The following is an 18750-nucleotide window of genomic DNA, read 5'->3' as shown; positions in this document are numbered from 1 at the left end:
GATGTGGCGCATTTTCTAAGAAAGGTGGTTACTAAGGTAGGAGTGATGTTTTACGTTAGTGCTTCTAATGAGCTGCAGAATCTATGTAGATTGGTTTACGAAGGAAATGTCGTAGTTTGGTTTGCAAAACGAGCACCAATTGCGATTGCAAATTAATGGAAAGCTATAAGAAGTAAGCATTGTAGTTTTTTCGGCTCTATAAACTAGAAAACACACACCAAATAGCTGAATTAAGCACGCTGTCAGCGCGGACAGGCAAATATGAATGCATCACACTCGATGAGCGCGCACGCTCGCTGTCAAAACAAGGGTGTGAGCAAGCACGGCAGCAGGAGCGCGCGAAGGGACCCTGGTGCTGTCCATCGCTTCAACACAAGAGGGGCGAGAACGCAGCGCGCACAAAGATATGAGCCATCTGCAGATGCCTGCAAGATACCGCGCGCGACTGCATGCTAAGTACGCACTCGTTGGCGGAAACACAGACGCCCTCCCTCCCACGCTTCACCCCGCTTTTCGTGTATATATGGCGCGAGGGATTCAGCCGTGATCGTCAGTTCCCCATGCCCCGAAATGCGTAGTTGCTGCCGCAGAACAATGCCGCCACCCATCCATCCCTCCCATCCCCTACTGCCTCTCGCGCAACGGAAGGCAGCGCGTTTGCTCTCCACTCTGTTCCTTCGCGCGTGCCAGATTGAGCGGCGATAGTAGGCTTGCCTCGCATCCTTCAACTCGCACATGCCACACACGACCCGGTGTGAAGGTGTTATCGCACTGAACTTCTTACGGCACGTCACGGTGAGGCCGACGGCGAAAATGCGCCTGGAGTGTCCATATATATAGGATATCGCAGTAGAAAGAATCACAACACATGCGAGAAAAGCCATCCATGAAAGTATGTCAAATGTCCCAGCAAAGTTGTACCTGATTCCGCTGTCCGGCGGCCGAAAGTACCCGAGCCAGACGGGTCGTGGTGCAAATGATGGGGCGTCTGAAGTTACGCGCAATTTTTTTTTTACGGGTGCGATAGGTAGCAATCCCACCGTGCATTTTAGCAAGTGCAAGTGTCATCCAGATTTGGACAGGTGTCCGATTGTGCAAACTAAACGATAGCAGAGCAACCGGAAACCATTCGTAGATTTTGTGTACAATAAAAAAGACATGTGCGTCATCACGCCATCAGCATTTCTGCCCAGAAACTAGGTGTTGTGCCTTTTGCGGTAGGTCTTATCTTTGTTCCTAACCTCGTTTTTTTTTTCTGCGAACATCTAAAGTTCGAAGGACGAAGTGATAAGCTCACATGGTTGCGCGGTCAGAGCAACGTGTATGCTTTTGTTCTGTTGTCAGTGTGCATGTCGTCTTAGCGCTGCACGATCTTCCGGGATTCGAACTATGCTGCACAAACCGGCCCAAGTTTCTACCCTTCTATTTAAGCTTTTTTGTGTGCAGGTGGTACCTTGGCGATTTAGAAATTGCCATAGAGCTCTCAAGATTTAGGCACGACATTTATTGTTGTAGCCAATGGGAAACTATTCTTGCAGTGCAAAATACAACTATAATTGCACGTCCAAACTAGTATGTAATATTTGTGTGTGTATGTGTACGTATGCATTTGGTAATTATGTATTATACAGGTTATGTACTGATTTACTCCCACACCTTGTGCAATAGCCCTATCAGGGGGTCCTTAAGGCAATAGAGATTTATGGTCATCTTTGCCTGCACGAACATCATATTGTAAAGGTAGCGTAATTTACTTGACCGCATGTGGAAAAAGATTGGTAAACCTAGAGTGTCTGCTGCCATTTACACGTTTATTTTCCATGCTACTGGTTTGCGCTTATGCCCCAACGCTGGCTAAGAGATCATTGGGTTTCATCTGCAAGCTTTCTTTCATTGAAATGCACACCTTTCACGAGTGCGTCATGAATGATCGAACGTAGTTGCTTTCTAATCATATAATTGTAAACAGGGTCTCAGCGCTACTGGTTACTGTTCTTTTTCCACCAGCCGGTCTTCGTAGTACATCTTCCTTGCTCTTTTTGCAACCGACTTTTGCTTGGTCGTAACTTTTTATGCTCCGGTATCACGGTAAAATCCCTAGATTTTATGGCAGCATATATATGTTCATATATGAACATATAAATATATATGTCCGCTGTATTTCCAAAGAATGTATGATTAAAATCAGACAACTATGAAAAAAGTGCAACTGTCACGACCACTCATGCTTTGCTTTATTTCGCAGGCTTACCGGGTCTTCATGACAAGGTACGAAGAGCTGTACAAGCTGATCGTTATCCAAGGCATGGAAACGTACACCCAGGACCAGATATTTTTTGTCTCTTATGCCATGGTGCGTTGTCTTGAAATTGATAAAACATACAAACTGTAGGCTTACACCAAATTTTAACAAAGATCATTTAGGTGGTTTTTGTCTTAAGAAAACATGAGTGCTATAAGACGTGCAATACAGAGCATGTAAACGTCCAATATTTATACATTTTGTGCGGTTACACAACAGCATGAGGTATTCTGCTGCACTTATCTCTTAGCAGAGATTTACTTGCAGTGTGCATCCATCACAGTATTGTTCACTGCGACAGGATTAGAGACGAACTCCTCCAACTTAAGAGGCAGATAGCCGAAAATATAGGCCGATCAGAATGGCATTAATTAATCGAAAAGGCGAGGACACCTACTGAAATAATTCACGGCTACTCCGCTCTGCGAGGGTGGATGACCAGCGGAGATGTAAACTACGTGGTAAGGCAACTTGCGGCAAAGGCGTTATTCGCATCACCCACCATCACTTCGTAATGACGGTCACGAAGTCTTTGTGGTCGTTACCATATGCACTGATCGGCACACTCACAATTGCAAACACATTATTTCATAACGCCAAATCTATGGACCATCGTACGCGGTATGAGAGGGACACAGGAGCGCGTGTCCGATAGCCTCGATGCCTGCTATGGGTGATACGCGGCGGCCGGCACCAGAACCAAAGTGTAAGCCTGTCGCTATTCTAATAACCGCTGGCACCATGCGTCTGTTTATCTAGCATGCGGAATTTCACATCGCCAGCGCACAGAGATAACACTTACTGATATTGCGGTTACTGGTAAGATAGTGCGCCGAAGCGTGGCCCAAAGTTCCACTCTTTTAAGGCGTAAACATTGAGGGCCGGAATGTGTCGGTAACGCGTGGCACGATGCTTTCCATAGGGAATACATGGGGTCCTAAGGGGGTATATATGAGCACGCCTTGTGAATATGTATGACTATGGAGATTTATGATTATGTTTAAAAAATTATGGGGTTTTACATGCTAAAACCACGATCTCATTATGAGGCATGCCGTAGAGGACGACTCCGGAAATTTGGACCACCTGGGGTTCTTTAACGTGCACCTAACTCTAAGTACACGGGTGTTTTCGCATTTCGCCCCCATCGAAATGCGGCCGCCGTTGCCGGGATTCGATCCCGCGACCTCGTGCTTGGCGGCCCAACACGATAACCACTAAGCGACCACGGCGGGTGATTATGATTATGAGTAATTAACGCTTAGAAAGCATGCCAAGGCTAATTACGATGACAACACTAAGCACACATCAGACTCTCTGAAACTAATTAAGGGTAAGAAAGCCCAGCGAAGATTAGTAAGTAATAATGTAATCAGCCTAATTATGTGTAAGGATAATTGAAGCACAATCGAGAAATCAACAGCAGGAATCAAGGGCGCTTAAGACTATTGCAGCCTAATTTTGATTCTATAAATAAATTCATTGCGTTTTACCCGGTGTAAAATAAAGTAATTAATACAATGCAAGCATTATAATCAGACTAATTGCAATTGCATTAATTTCTCGAAAACAGGTTACTTCCGACTATTTAGATAATTTCAACCGGTCATTGCAATACTTGCAGCACATTACGTCATCCTTGACACCGTGAGGCACGCTGTGCGTAACTCAGCCATGCGATCAATCATTCGTTCCATAGGTGCAAGATGAGCGGCTGGAAACAAAGCTTACGCATTATGTAACAAGTCCCACTTGGGTTCTATTACTTCGATTTTGCTGTATTTCAAAACTTGTAAAGCAGGCAAATATCCCGTAAGGGTGAGTCTAAAACTAATATATTGGCGCTTGCCGAATGATATATATATAGCGTAACTAATATTAAAAATTGGAGGACGCTTAAGCTTCGCCTTCAAGAGTGGGACGCGACAGCGTTCCCGTCGACCCGCCAAGGGGTATAAGACAATGCGCTACGGCACAGCGATCACTTACGATGCGCCCCGCATCGGACTTAGCGCCCACCTATCACGCGGTGAGCGTCGAGCAACGCAGCGTTCGCCGCGGCAACGAAACGTGCGCCTGAGCGAAAGAAACGAACCAAACAACTCGGTGTCTCGGAGGGGAAACGATCTACGCCAGCCAAACGTCGTGATCGGCACGGGCAGAGAGATAGATAGTAATCTAAACCGGGAGCACGGCGAAGCGTCGTCAGGGGAGAGGGAGTCCCGCGACGCGCCTGGCAGCGGTCCCAATGCGCGCGCGGCGCGCCTCCTGTCGGGGCAGCGCCGTACATTGAGAGGAGGGGGTCTTCTGTGTTTGCCGCAAGATGGCTCTGCGTGTGCGGAAAGCGCAGAAGAAATGCAGCGGAAACGCACTTCGCAACTCGTGTAATTGTGACTTCTGTACGTTACATGTTCATAATTACCGATATACACCGCAGTATAACTTTCCACGGCTCGTTTCGAAGGCAACACCGCATTCACTAGAGGCGCGTTTGCACCGCTTGGAAGCATCGAACTCGTGGCTGAGTGGTAGCGTCTCCGTCTCACACTCCGGAGACCCGGGTTCGATTCCCACCGGGCCAATCTTGGAAGTTGCTTTTTATTTATGAAGCGCCTGCCGTGATTTATCGCTCACGGTCAACGCCGCCGACGACACCGGCTTTTCTGCGACACGAGCTCCTTAACGCTATCGCGTTAAAAAGCGCCTTCATAAAAAGCGTATATAAAGCACCTTCAGAGAAGCTCGCTACAGGTCTCTGCCTCAAAGAATGTAGACCTTCATTCAATCTGGATTTTGCATGACGCGTTATTAGGCCACCCACAGCACAAAGGAGAAAACGAGCATACGCTGGAGCGATGCTACCACCCTATTTCCTGGTATATATATATACCAGGAAATAGGGTGGTAGCATCGCTCCAGCGTATGCTCGTTTTCTCCTTTGTGCTGTGGGTGGCCTAATAACGCGTCATGCAAAATCCAGATTGAATGAAGGTCTACATTCTCTGAGGCAGAAACCTGTAGCGAGCTTCTATGAAGGCGCTTTCACTCTTCTTTTTTTGCTTGCCACACTTGATCGGAGGTTTGCCAAGACCAAGCCGCTAGCGAAAATTAACCGTAATTGGTGTTTTTGCCACTCATATGCTTTGAAAAAAAACTCCTTTGTACTTAAAAGTGAATAACGCATGCTGGAGTGAAATGGGCTACATTACATCGCTTAAGTGCTTCCTTTAAGAAACGTAGCCAAACGACGTCATTAGCTGGCTTTACGACGTAGGTAGTTTGAGAGCACAGAAACCACACAAGGGAGTTAAAAACCCCGTCACCTAGAACCTTGCTCAAGAACACGTGAATAAATACTGCCACGATACTTCACAACCCCTCACAAGATCCGTCCCTTCCATTTACGCATACACTCGGCAACAGGCACGGCCACGCTATTGCAAGACATGCCGTGGCGGTGCATCCACCAAAATATTAGAGACTTTTAGCCTGTCCGCTATTGTGGCAAACGGGAGTGGTTTGGGCGGATTGCCGTATTCGCGGTAGCGTAGACGTGAGCGGCCGGATTGGCGCAGCCGCCTGGTGGCGTAGAGTTTAACCAGGCAAACACAGAGCTAAAACTGCAGTAACCCACTATATCCTGCTTCGCTGCTGGTGGAAATTTTTGGCAGCGCCGTAACTGTGAACACAATTACCCCGCTGTCGCAAATTCACAACAGCAGCTAGACAGAATATAGTAATTTGCTTTGTGTTTGTTTGCTTGAGCTTTGCGCCAGCAGCTGGCGCCACCAATCTGGCCACTCATGTTTACGCCCCCGCTAAACCGGCAAACCACCCGCGCTTGCCGAAATACCGGGCGCACTAAAATTCCCTATTGCTGTGTTGAATTTAGCGAGCGTCGAAGAAAAGTACGTACGATGGCGCGAATCACGTAAATGTTTGCTTGGGCGCAAAACTGAACAATTTATAACTGTCAGTTGGCTGAGTTGCGAGAGCTCTATATGGAGCATGGCCCTATTTGTTTATTTACGCGCGCATGCAAGCAATACGGCTGTTACACTTCTGCCGAAGCTCCAGCTCCTGCAGCAAGCCAGCCATCGTGACGTTTTGTCGTCTTTGTCTCGTACACTACGAGAAACTTTGGTTCCAGTAATACAACTTGAAAAAACACCTAACTTGGCGCCATAACCGGTGGGCTCCCAGGAATAGCTCTCTGGAATAGCTGCAGAAACTTTGTAAAGGAAGTAAAAAAATTATTCCGACTATCCTCCCCAACAACCTTCACGCCGAAGAACTGAATACTCACGTATGAATACTCACGGTTTGTAGCGCATGGCCATTTTGCCAGTGGTTATTCGCCAGTGGTTATGCCAGTGGTTATTCGCCATATATGCGGCCAGCGATGCATATATGCTTACAAAAAAGCCCGTACACTTGACATAGGTCGAGCACTAGTCGCATATTACGATGTCTTTGAAACCTTATCAGAATCTAATGACGTGCATGAACTGCGGCGCATATTTAAAAGCAAAATCTTTTAATTGCGGGAACGATACGTTCCATCGTGGTTGATGACGTCGCGGCGTGGCAAAAGTAAAGCATGGTATACGAAGGAAGTAGGCAAAATCGCCAAGCGAAGGCAGTATGCTTACGCTAGCTACAAAATGAACCAGTCGGCCACAAGAAAAGTTAAATTGCATCACCTTACAAAATACATGAAAATTCCAGTGAAACAGGCCAAGAAAAAGTTTTTCGGCTCTTTCCCCTCGCGAATTAAAAACCAGCCTAAAGTATTCTGGAAGCTTATCCAAATGAATAGAAAGGACGACTTATCAATTCCCCCCTTAGACGATGCTGGCATCGTTGTTCACGAAAATCTGGCTAAAGCAAAATGCTTCAACTCATTCTTTGCCTCGGTGTTCTCTGCACGTGGAAACAGCAGCAAAATGAATCCGAATTTGGGCAAAATGGGTGGTGAACCAATGGAAGACATTTTGATTGATCAGAGGAGAATTGAACTGATACTAAAGCGGCTGGACGTTGGTAAGGCTTGCGGTCCTGATGGCTTACCTGTTGCATTACTATCATCGTGTGCTCACTCTGCCTCAAAATATCTTCGCGTCATTTTTGATAAATCTTTACAAGAAAGTGCCTTACCTGATGATTGCAAATCTGCAAATGTCCCTGTGCACAAGTCTGGACCCCGTAACAGTGTATTCAATTATCGACCCATTTCTTTGACATGTATTGTTTGCAAAGTGTTTGAACATATCCTTTTTACTAGCATTATAAACCACTTAAACAGATACTCACTTCTAAGTCCTCAGCAACACGGATTTCGTACAGGTTTTTCCTGCGTTACCCAGCTAACAGAACTAACACCAGATATACCAAGTGCCTTAGATAACGGCTGCTCCGTTGATTCGGTTTTTCTCGATTTTGAGAAAGTTTTCGATGTTGTTCCCCACGATTTATTAGTAGAGAAGTTATCATGGTATAATTTAAACACATCAGTTATTGCTTGGATTAAGGAATATTTAAGCTCAAGGCACCAGAAAGTAGTTTTAAACAGCCAACACTCGGATGACATTGAGGTAACATCAGGAGTACCACAGGGATCCGTCCTGCGCCCTCTCCTATCTTTAATCTACATGAATGACTTATGTGTTTATATTTCATCTCCTATACGTTTATTCGCAGATGATTTTGTGTTATATAGAGTTATTCATAATGAAAATGATTGTCTTGCCTTGCAAGAAGACCTGAACAAGGTTACGGATTGGAGCGAAAGTTGAGGCATGCGTATAAATTTGCGGAAAACTGTTCACCTGTCTTTTACAAGAAAACGTACTCCTCATCAATTTAAATACAATATAAGCACTCAACAGCTGTCGTCTGTATCCGAGTTCAAATATCTTTGTGTTTTTTTTACCTCCAATCTGTCATGGCCCCGACATATTGAATACGTTTGAGCCAAGGCGTGTAGGGTACTAGGTTTCTTGCGACGAAATGCAAAACATTTTCCTTCGGAAACTAAGCAACTCCTGTATAATACGAATGTTAGATCTGTCCTCGATTATGCTTGCACTGTATGGGACCCTTGGCTAAAGGTTGACATACAAAAGTTAGAACCAGTGCAAAATTTAGCGGCTCGTTTTGTGTTCCGTAATTACTCCAGGCATTTCAGCGTATCACGTGCGAAAGAGAAACTTGGCTGGGAACTATTAGAGGAACGAAGAAAATCACTCAGGTTAAAGTTCTTAAAGAATAACATATTTCATTCTAGAACTGGTATTGAACGCGATAAGTACATACTTAGGCCTGATTATGTATCTTTACGTCTAGATCATGTAAATAAGGTAAGAGAAATAAAATGCAAAACCGAAATGCTAAGAATGTCTTTTTTCCCAGGATGATTTCGAACTGGAACAGGTTACCGCAGGACTCTGTAACAATTCTGTCTAACGATGCATTTTTTTCTTCCTTGTTATAACATGTTCTTTTGATGAATGAAGTTGTGCTCTAAGGACCAATGCTGTCTGATGATACATCTTTCTTTTTCTTCATTAAGATAACATATTCTGGTATTGACTGAAGTTGTGTTTCTCAGGATGTATGTGTTGTGCCATAAATTATTTTGCATTTATTACGTTGTTGTATATACTATTTGACTCCCCCCCCCCCACTGTAATGCCACACTGGTGCTGTGGGTTCCGCAATAAATAAATAAATAAATAAATATGGCTTAGGCCTGCCTTGGCTACTAGTTGCTGGCGCATGGGTGGACGGTGTTACTTGGTCTTGTTTTGTATTGCTCATTTGATACTCTGCGCTGGCGACGTAGAGACCGACCCAGGCCCGGATAAGGTGGACCAAGTTCTCGCGCTTGTTAAAGAGTTAAGGTTGTCAAATGAAACATTTCAGAAAGACACTTCAAACAAACTAAAGGATATTGGAACGAGCGTCACTGACATCAAAAGACGCCTCAGCGGTGTCGAAGAGCGACTAAAAGCCCTTGATAACCTGTGTCATGACGTCACCACCGTTAACTCAGTCGTTCAGGAATCGCAAGAGCAGCTGAAGACCATAGAAACTAAACAGTTGGAGCAGGCCAATCTGGTTGTTGATGACATAAATAACCCTATGCGCAGAAATAACCTAATATTAAAGGGAATTCCGGAAGAACCAAAAGAAACATGGGTTGACACTGAACGCATCATCAACCAGTTTGCGTTAACTAAGCTAGGCTTCAATGCAGGCGAAATAGAGCGAGCCCACAGAATAGGTCGACCTAAAGCAGTTACATCCGACCAATTGTCGTGAAATTTCTGAGTTTTAAAGACAAGAGCATCATTTTAAGAAATGATTCCAAATTGAAGGACCTGCAGAAGCCACGCGTGTGGATTGAAGAAGATTTCTCGGCCCGAATGCAGCTCATCAGGAAAAAAAAACTCAGAGATTTCGCTCGCGAAGTACGTAAGCCTAACGAAAAATATACTGTGGTCTAAGATGAACTTCTTCTTGGAAGCAAATGTTACACCTTTGATTCATCACAAAACAAAGTAGCCTGTCTTTCAACGCGCACTGAAGCCGAAGTATGTCAGCTGAGTGAGCAACCTACTGTGGGCGCACGAGGGGACGAAACTAACCAGAATGATTGACACAGTCATGCTAATCAAGGTGATTCATTGTCACTCCTGGTGTGCAACTTTCTAAGCATGTTTCACAAACAAGACCAGCTATGTGCATTTATTGAGGCTTGTTCTGTAGATATTGTTCTTGGGACAGAAAATTGGCTTACACCCGATATTGGGGACAACGAGCTGTCGCTCTCTAGAAACTTTACTATATTTAGTAATGATAGGGTGGGCGCACGGGGAGACGGTTTTGTAGCTGCCGTGAACTCTAATCTATGTGCTCGCGTTGTTGACACACAGTCAAATATAGAAATTTTGTGGATTTCACTTCAGATCTGTCCCTCTGTGACTTGCGCAGTCGGGGTCTGTTACCGTCCGTCTGATTCTACTTCTGAATTCATCGAGAGTCTTAACCATTCCCTAACTTTAATCCAAGACAAGCATCCAACTTCACCCATAATACTTGCTGGCGATTTCAACTACCCCACAATAAATTGGCAGACGTGTACGCCCCTAGGTTGCGCAAGGAAGAGCGAAGGCAAAGAATTTCTCGATGTTCTTTGTTCATATGCGGCAAGCCCTAGCAATAGCAACAAAGCAGACAATAGAGAATGCAGCAGACTATCGGCGATGTATGTATATATTAGAGAGATAGACGTTTAATGACACGATATGCAGAGAGGTCGGCCGGAGGTATGTTCCTCTAGCCAGCTACTCGGCGTTGGGGAACGGGGAAGAGGGAAATAAGAGGCGCATGATGGGTGACGATGACGATAGAAGGAGGATGTAACACATATGTCAAGCAATTTGGCGTGCTCAAAGCCTACAGTCCAGGCCCGTACTTTTTCAAAACTTCAGTAACGTCTGGATGGCCTTGAAACTTAATTGAGCGTCAGACCAAGGGGCTAAAGTAACGCCCTCCGACAACGGTGGGCTGCCGAGATGCATAAGCTCATTGGTTAACTTTTGACGCTCTTCTACGTACTTTGGGCAGTCACAGAGCACATGACCTATAGTCTCATTCGCATTGCTCCACTCAGTCTGACGACTCAGTGCGTCTCACGAGGTGCACATATCAGTGCGTGAACGCTACGCCCAGCCTAAGTCTGTGCAGAAGACTGCCACAGCTGCATTGAATTTTAGCGGTAGCCTAATTTTCATGGTAGGGTCCAATATCTGCAGTCGTCTGTGGTGATTATCTGGATTGTCCTAGTGCTTTTCTGTCAATTTATGGATGACACTGGAGAGGAGGCAGTTGGCATTCGCTCTTGAAGAAGCAATTTCAAGCAGTGACTCTGGTTCTTCGAGTGCTTTCTTCACTTCGCCATCGGCCAATTCGTTGCCGTGTATACCAGACTGATTGAAAATGCACTGATATATGATGTGGCGACCTTTCTTTTGCGCTAAGCCATAGAGCTCGGCAGTTTGAAGAGCCAACGCTTTGTAAACGCTGTCTTTGAGCACCACTCCAAGTAGTTGGAAAGCCGATCTGTTGTCGCTGAGGACTGTCCATACTCGAGGAGGCTGTTGCAAAATATGGTAAACGGCCTCTCTGATTGCCACTAGTAGTTCCGGAAATGTTGTACGCAAACATGGCCGGCTCATAATTGATAAAAATGGCAGGTTATACCGAATGTAGCCGACGTAGGGAAGCTGATACAACCGGAGTAGCGAATGCTCACATGGACCCCACTTCATACTGAGCTAGAAACCGAAAAACTTGAGCAATCCCAGTTAATTTTTTCTTTAACTTTGTCACATGCTTCGACAACGAAACACCGCGGTCAGTGACAACGCCGAGGGATCCGTGGTGTGTTACGTATGGGATGATATTGCCATCGGTCATAATTGGATACCAACTCATAAGCTTCTCTGGGTCCGGACGGCCAGCCATTGGAATCTGCACCGGGCAACGTTTAACGCTCGAACGTTATCTAGTGAGTCGAGTCTAGCAGTGCTATTGGAGGAATTAGTGGGTACTAATGGGCTATAATAGGGCTCAGTGAGGTTAGGAGGACAAAAGAAGCACATACAGTGCCAAAAAGCGGGCACGTCCTATGCTACCGGGGCTTAGGGGAGTCACGAGAACACGGAGTCGGATTCCTGATTAATAAGAATATAGCTGGTAACATAGAGGAATTCTATTGCATCAACGAGGGGGCGGCAGGCATTGTTGTGAAACTCAATAAGAGGTACAAAATGAAGGTTGTACACGTCTACGCCCCTACATCCAGTCATGATGACCAGGAAGTCGAAAGCTTCTATGAAGACGTGGAATCGGCTATGGGTAAAGTCAAAACAAAATACACTATACTGATGGGCGGCTTCAATGCCAAGGTAGGCAAGAAGCAGGCTGGAGACAAGGCAGTGGGGGAATATGGCATATGTTCTAGCAATAGCAGGGGAGAGTTATTAGTAGAGTTTGCAGAACGGAATAATATGCGGATAATGAATGCCCTCTTCCGCAAGCGGGATAGCTGAAAGTGGACGTGGAGGAGCCCGAATGGCGAGACTAGAAATGAAATAGATTTCATACTCTGCGCTAAACCTGGCATCATACAAGATGTGGACGTGCTCGGCAAGGTGCGCTGCAGCAACCATTAAACCGTAAGAACTCGAATTAGCCTAGACGTCAGGTGGAAAGGGAAGAAACTGGTACATAAGAAGCCGATGAATGACTTAGCGGTAAGAGTGAAAATAGAGCAATTCCGGATCAAGCTACAGAACAGATATTCGGCTTTAACTCAGGAAGAGGGCCTTAGTGTTGAAGCAATTTCATTTCATTTTCATTTATTTGTTGTTTGAGATATACAGCTGTCTCAGATGCTGCAGCAAAACACAGTATACTTGCCTGACAAAGGCTACAGCACCCACAGCATATTGACACTCTGCAGCAAACAGCACAACAAGTGTAACTATTTTCAAAATATGAAAAAGAGATCAAAACAATAAAGAGTTCGAATCTTAATCCGAACATGTTAAACAAGGAAAACAAAACAATAACATTGAGGTACATAAGGAAGGCATACAGTAAAGCAGCGAAGAAAATGCCTTTTAACAGATTTTTTGAACCGCAAGCTTGATTTCGAGGTTCCTAATTGTTCCAGGACTGTGGGATTATTGTTTAGTAAGGTCGATATTTGAAAGTGTAATGCATGTTTCCCGTAGTTCGTGCGAGTAAGCGGTATAGAGATTGGGTCATGTCTGAGAATATACGGAGTTTCTTTGTTGGGGAAGGTCTGATTAAACTGTATGTGATCATCTGAAAGCAATGAAAGACAATCTTATGGGCACCATTAAGGATTGTGTAATAGAAGTCGGTGGTAACTTCGTTAGACAGGGTACCAGTAAGCTATGGCAGGAGACGAGAGATCTTATTAAGAAACGCCAATGTGTGAAAGCCTCTAACCCGGCAGCAAGAATAGAACTGGCAGAACTTTCCAAGTTAATCAATAAGCGTAAGACAGCTAACGTAAGGAAGTATAATATGAATAGAAATGAGTATGCTCTCAAGAATAGAATAAACATAAAAGCAGTGAAGAATAAACTAGGAATAAGCAAGAATGAAATGTGTGCATTAAGAAAAAAATCCGGCAGTATCATTACTAATATGAATGAGATAGTTGAACAGGCTTAGGAGTTCTATATAGATTTATACAGTACCAGTGGCACCCACGATGTTAATGGAAGAGAGAATTGTCTAGAGGAATTTGGCATCCCAAAAGTAACGCCGTAAGAAGTAAAGAAAGCCTTGGGCGCTATGCAAAGGGGGAAGGCAGCTGGGGAGGATCAGCTGGGTAACAGCAGATCTGTTGAAGCATGGGGGGCAGATTGTTCTAGAAAAACTGGCCACCCTATATACGTAATGCCTCATGACGTCGAGCGTACCGGAATCTTGGAAGAACGCCAAGATAATCCTAATCCATAAGGAAGGCGATGCCAAAGACTTGAAAAATCATAAACCGATCAGCTTACTATCTTTTGCGTACAAAGTATTTAGTAAGGTAATCGCAATTAAAATAAGGAACTCCTTAGAGTTCTGCCAACCAAAGGATCAGGCAGGATTTCGTAAAGGCTACTCAACAAAAAGCACTATTCACACCATCAATCAGGTGATAGAAAAATTAGTGGAATATAACCGACCCTTATATATAGCTTTCATTGATTGAAAGCGTTTGATTCAGTCGAAACCTCAGCAGTCATGGAGGCATTACGGAATCAGGGTGTAGACGAGCTGTATGTAAAAATACAGAAATATATCTTTAGCGGCTCCACAACCACCGTAGTCCTCCATAAAGAAAGCAACAAAATCCCAATAAAGAAAGGCGTCAGGCAGGGAGATACGATCTCTCCAATGCTATTCACAGCGTGTTTACAGGAGATATTCAGAGACCTGGATTGGGAAGAAATGGGGATAAAAGTTAACGGAGAATACCTTAGTAACTTGCGATTTGCTGGTGATATTGTCTTGCTTAGTAACTCAGGGGACCAATTGCAATTCATGCTCACTGACCTGGAGAGGCAAAGCAGAGGAGTGGCCTAAAGATTAATCTGCAGAAAACTAAAGTAATCTTTAAGAGCCTCGGAGGAGAACAGCCATTTACAGTAGGTAGCGATGCACTGGATGTGGTAAGGGAATACATCTACTTATAGCAGGTTGTGACCGCGGATCCGCATCATGAGACTGAAATAATCAGAAGAATAAGAATGGGCTGGGGTGCGTTCGGCAGATATTCTTATATTGTGAACATCAGGTTGCCATTATCCCTCAAGAGAAAAGTGTATAACGGCTGTCTTACCAGTACTCACCTACGGGGCAGAAGCCTGGAGGTTTACGAAAAGGGTTTTACTTAAATTGAGGACGGCGCAACGAGCTATGGAAAGAAGAATGATGGGTGTAACATTAACGGATAAGAAGAGAGCCGATTGACTAAAGGCACGGGTTAATGCCGTCTTAGATGAAATCAAGGAAAAGAAATGGGCATGGGCAGGACATGTAATGAGGACGGAAGATAACCTATGGTCAGTAAGGTTTACAGACTGGATTCCAAGGGAAGGAATCGTAGCAGGGGGTTGCTGAAATTCAGGTGGGCGCATGAGATTAGGAAATTTGCAGGGACAACATGGCCACAATTAGCACATTACCGGGGTACAATGTAGCCGGGGTAGTGGAAGAAGTATGGGAGAGGCCTTTGTCCTGCAGTGGGCGTAACCAGGCTGCTGCTGCTGTAAGCTTCCATGTGAACGCTATCGCAGCGGTTTTATGTGGGGCCAGTTGCAGTCCTTGGAACTGCAGGTACTGAGACGTTGAAGAAACAGCTAGCTGCAGTCTTCCACAAATTCGCGGTCGTGTGACTCCGGACGCCTATATGCATATGCCGTCTGCGTAGGTACTTATGCGTACTGCATGAGGAACTATTCCCGCAAGGTCAATGAGGGCAACCTTGGAAGCAGTCAGGCTGAGCACTCCTCCTTGAGGCACTCCACGGACCGCAACGTATCTTCTCGTTTCGCGATGATTCGTTGACATTTAAGGTTGTGCGGCCATCTAGGTAATTTTAAATTCACATGTAGAGACGGCCACCGATGCCCAAATTACTGGGGGCACCAAGAATGCCTTCGTGCTGTCCATTTTTGTCATAGGATTCCTTTAAGTCTCAGAAAAGAGCCTAAGAAAACAGCTCGGTGTCACCTTTTTTTCGTGTTCGATCGTGGACACGAGATCAATGAGCTCATCTATTGCCGGCTGTGCACGTCTAAATCCGGTCATTATTTCAGGACAAAGGTCATTCTTTTCCATGAACCATTCTAGCCTAGTGAACACCATCCGTTCCATCACCTTACCACACAGCTAGCTAAAGCTACCGGCCAGTAAGATGGCATTTCGTAAGGCGATTTTCCTGGCTTAGGAGGGCCACCAAACGGCTGGGTTTGCACTGCTTCGGGACTGCACTGAATGACCAGTAGTCGTTATAGTACGACAGCTGGACTTTCCTACCTTCCACACCAAGGTGGCACAGAGCAGTATATGAAATACCGTCATGTCGAGGTGCAGAAGATCGTCTCGATGCAGCAAGTGCATCTTCCAATTCCGGCATCCTGAAAGGGAGGTCAAGACGAGCATCTTTAGGAGGTGGCACGTGTCTTATTTATTTATTTATTTATTCAAAATACCCCCAAAGGCCCTCATTACGAGGGTATTACATGGGGGGGGGGTCAATCACAAGCACTGGTTGTAGTTTGTACATACTAAAAACAAGAGAGGTTAACAGAAGTAATAATACAGTGAAACATAGTTAACATACAAGATAATTAGGTCACAATTATTACAGAGAAAACATTAGTACATATTAGGAGAACATAAGGAAACTGCACTAAAAACACCAACAAATATCGAAAAACACTGTAAAGTCCCAAAAAAGAATAATAATACGATTAGTCGACAAGTCGTGAGCGAATTAAATGTTGAAACTTAGTGAAGTCTGGTTCCGTGGCAATGACTGATGGTAAGGCGTTCCATTCAGTTATTGTGCGTGGTAAGAACGAAGATGCATAATGGGATGACTGGCAGTTAATGCGTTTGACTTTGTATGGATGGTCACGGCGTGGAAAAATAACTGTTGGTGACTGAAAGAAATCATCGTGAAGTGATGGATGGTGATAAAGCTTATGGAAAAGTGTTAGGCGAGAAATTTTACGGCGAAGTGCTAAGTTGTCCAAGTCAGCTTTATTCTTTAACGCGGTGACGCTGGTGTAACGTGAATAATCTGAAAATATAAATCGCGCAGCACGGTTCTGCAAGGCTTCGATGTTACTTATGATATACGTTTGTTCGGGATCCCAGATGGCAGACGCGTATTCAAGTTTAGGACGGATTAATGTTGTGTATGCTAGTTTTTTAACATGCATTGGGGCTTCTTTTAAGTTATGTTTAATAAGTCCGAGAGTACGATTTGAAGAGGCAAGGGTAAGGTTAATATGATTATTCCATGATAAGTTTGATTGAAGATTGATGCCAAGGTACTTGTAAGTAGTTGCCAGTTCCACAGGGTTGTTATCAAGGGAGTAGGTGGTTAGAATTCGTGGCCTATTGGTGAAAGACATGAGTTTAGTTTTGGAAATATTTAATGGCATTAACCAATTAGAACACCATGCACTTATTGCGTCCAGGTCAGTTTGTAGTAAGTGGCTATCGGTGTTACTTGTTACACATCGGTAAACTACACAATCGTCTGCAAATAGTCTGATTTTAGATGAAACGCAACTGGGTAAATCATTAATATAAATTAGAAAGAGTAAAGGACCAAGTACGCTGCCTTGTGGAACTCCAGACGTAACATCAGCATAACATGAGTTAGAATTGTTAACTGATGTAAACTGAATTCTAGATGAGAGAAAATCGGTGATCCATGCAATTATAGTAGGGTGAATGTTAAGCTGTGAAAGTTTAAGTACCAACCTATGGTGTGGAACACGATCAAATGCCTTAGAAAAATCTAAAAATATTGCGTCAACTTGGAACCCGGCGTCTATTAGTGCGTGTATGTCGTTAATAAATCCGGCAAGTTGTGTGTCACATGAGTAGCCCTTGCGAAAACCGTGCTGATGCTTAAAAATAATGTTATGGTCTTCAAGGAAGTTGATTACTTGACTGTGTATGATATGTTCGAGTAATTTACAAATATTGCTGGTTAAGGAGATGGGACGATAATTAAGGGGAGAAGCGCGATCACCTGATTTGAAAATGGGTATTATTTTAGCAATGCGCCAGTCATTAGGAATACCACCAGTTGATAGTGACTGGGAAAATAGAGCTGTTAACAGAGGACAAATACTATGCGATGTATTCTTTAAAATTTTATTGTTGAAACCTAGATGGTCGGCACTAGATAACATTTTAAGATTGGTTAGTAGAGATAAAACACCAGCCTCACTGATGTCTACCTCATGCATTGTGATTCCCACTAATGTCTTTAAAGTTGGCAATGAGTTAATGTTTTCATGAGTGAAAATTGTTACAAACGTATCATTAGGAAGTTGAGCGCAATCTGAATCGCTGATGGGAACACCAAAAGAATCAGTAAGAATGATGTCAGTGCGAATTGCAGGGTTCACCACACGCCAAAAGTGACGAGTATTAGTTTTTAGCATGGATGGTAAATCATGAGAAAAAAAGTTTTTGCGAGTGGATTTTAGTAATGCCTTATAAGCCTTTTCACATGCTTTGTGTTTATCATGAGCACTCGCTACACCAGTCAGCTTAGCCTGCCTGTAAAGTCTTTTCTTTTTGTTATTAAGCCGCCGAAGCTTGTTAGTAAACCATGGAGAACTGCTTTTGTAGGAAATGGATAACACAGGAATGTAGGTGTCAATGAGTGAACTGAGGGTGGCCTTAAACAGGACCCAGTTCTGTTCAATGGAACGGGAATGAAAATCATGCAGAAATTGACCTGAAAATGTGGTTAATTCATTGTTAATTGCGTCGAAATTGGCTTTACCGTAACACCTTATTTTCTTTTTGGTAATTATTCTTTTGCTCACGCAAAAGTTAATGCATCCAGATATGACATCATGGTCAGCGATGCCTGCTTCATGAGTTATGTCAGATAATATATCCGGATTATTAGTTAAGATTAAGTCTAGTATATTGGCAGAAGTTTCAGTGGATCGTGTTGGTTGACTAATAAGTTGGGTTAATGAAAAGTCAAGACAAGTGCCGAGAAAGGTATGCGCGGCCGCATCCGTGGCCGATACGGAGAGCGTCGACCAATCTATATTAGGAAAATTGAAATCGCCAAATATGATAATCAC

At 44.2% G+C, this 18750-nt stretch overlaps 1 protein-coding gene across 6 annotated transcripts in view; it reads left to right on the top strand.

The window, feature by feature from the left end:
• The window catches only part of LOC135897954 (neprilysin-1-like), a 752274-nt gene that overhangs the window by 714014 nt on the left and 19510 nt on the right, over positions 1–18750 (top strand). For all 6 annotated transcript variants that reach the window (XM_065426667.1, XM_065426670.1, XM_065426669.1 and 3 more), the window contains one exon: positions 2246–2353. In XM_065426667.1, coding sequence (XP_065282739.1) covers positions 2246–2353 — 108 coding nt within the window. Of the gene's footprint in view, positions 1–2245; positions 2354–18750 lie in introns of those variants that run through there.

Source organism: Dermacentor albipictus, chromosome 2 (genome assembly GCF_038994185.2).
Source record: "Dermacentor albipictus isolate Rhodes 1998 colony chromosome 2, USDA_Dalb.pri_finalv2, whole genome shotgun sequence".
NCBI lineage: Eukaryota > Metazoa > Arthropoda > Arachnida > Ixodida > Ixodidae > Dermacentor > Dermacentor albipictus.
The sequence above is the reverse complement of the archived record's forward strand: the minus strand, read 5'-3'. Positions and strand labels throughout refer to the sequence as shown.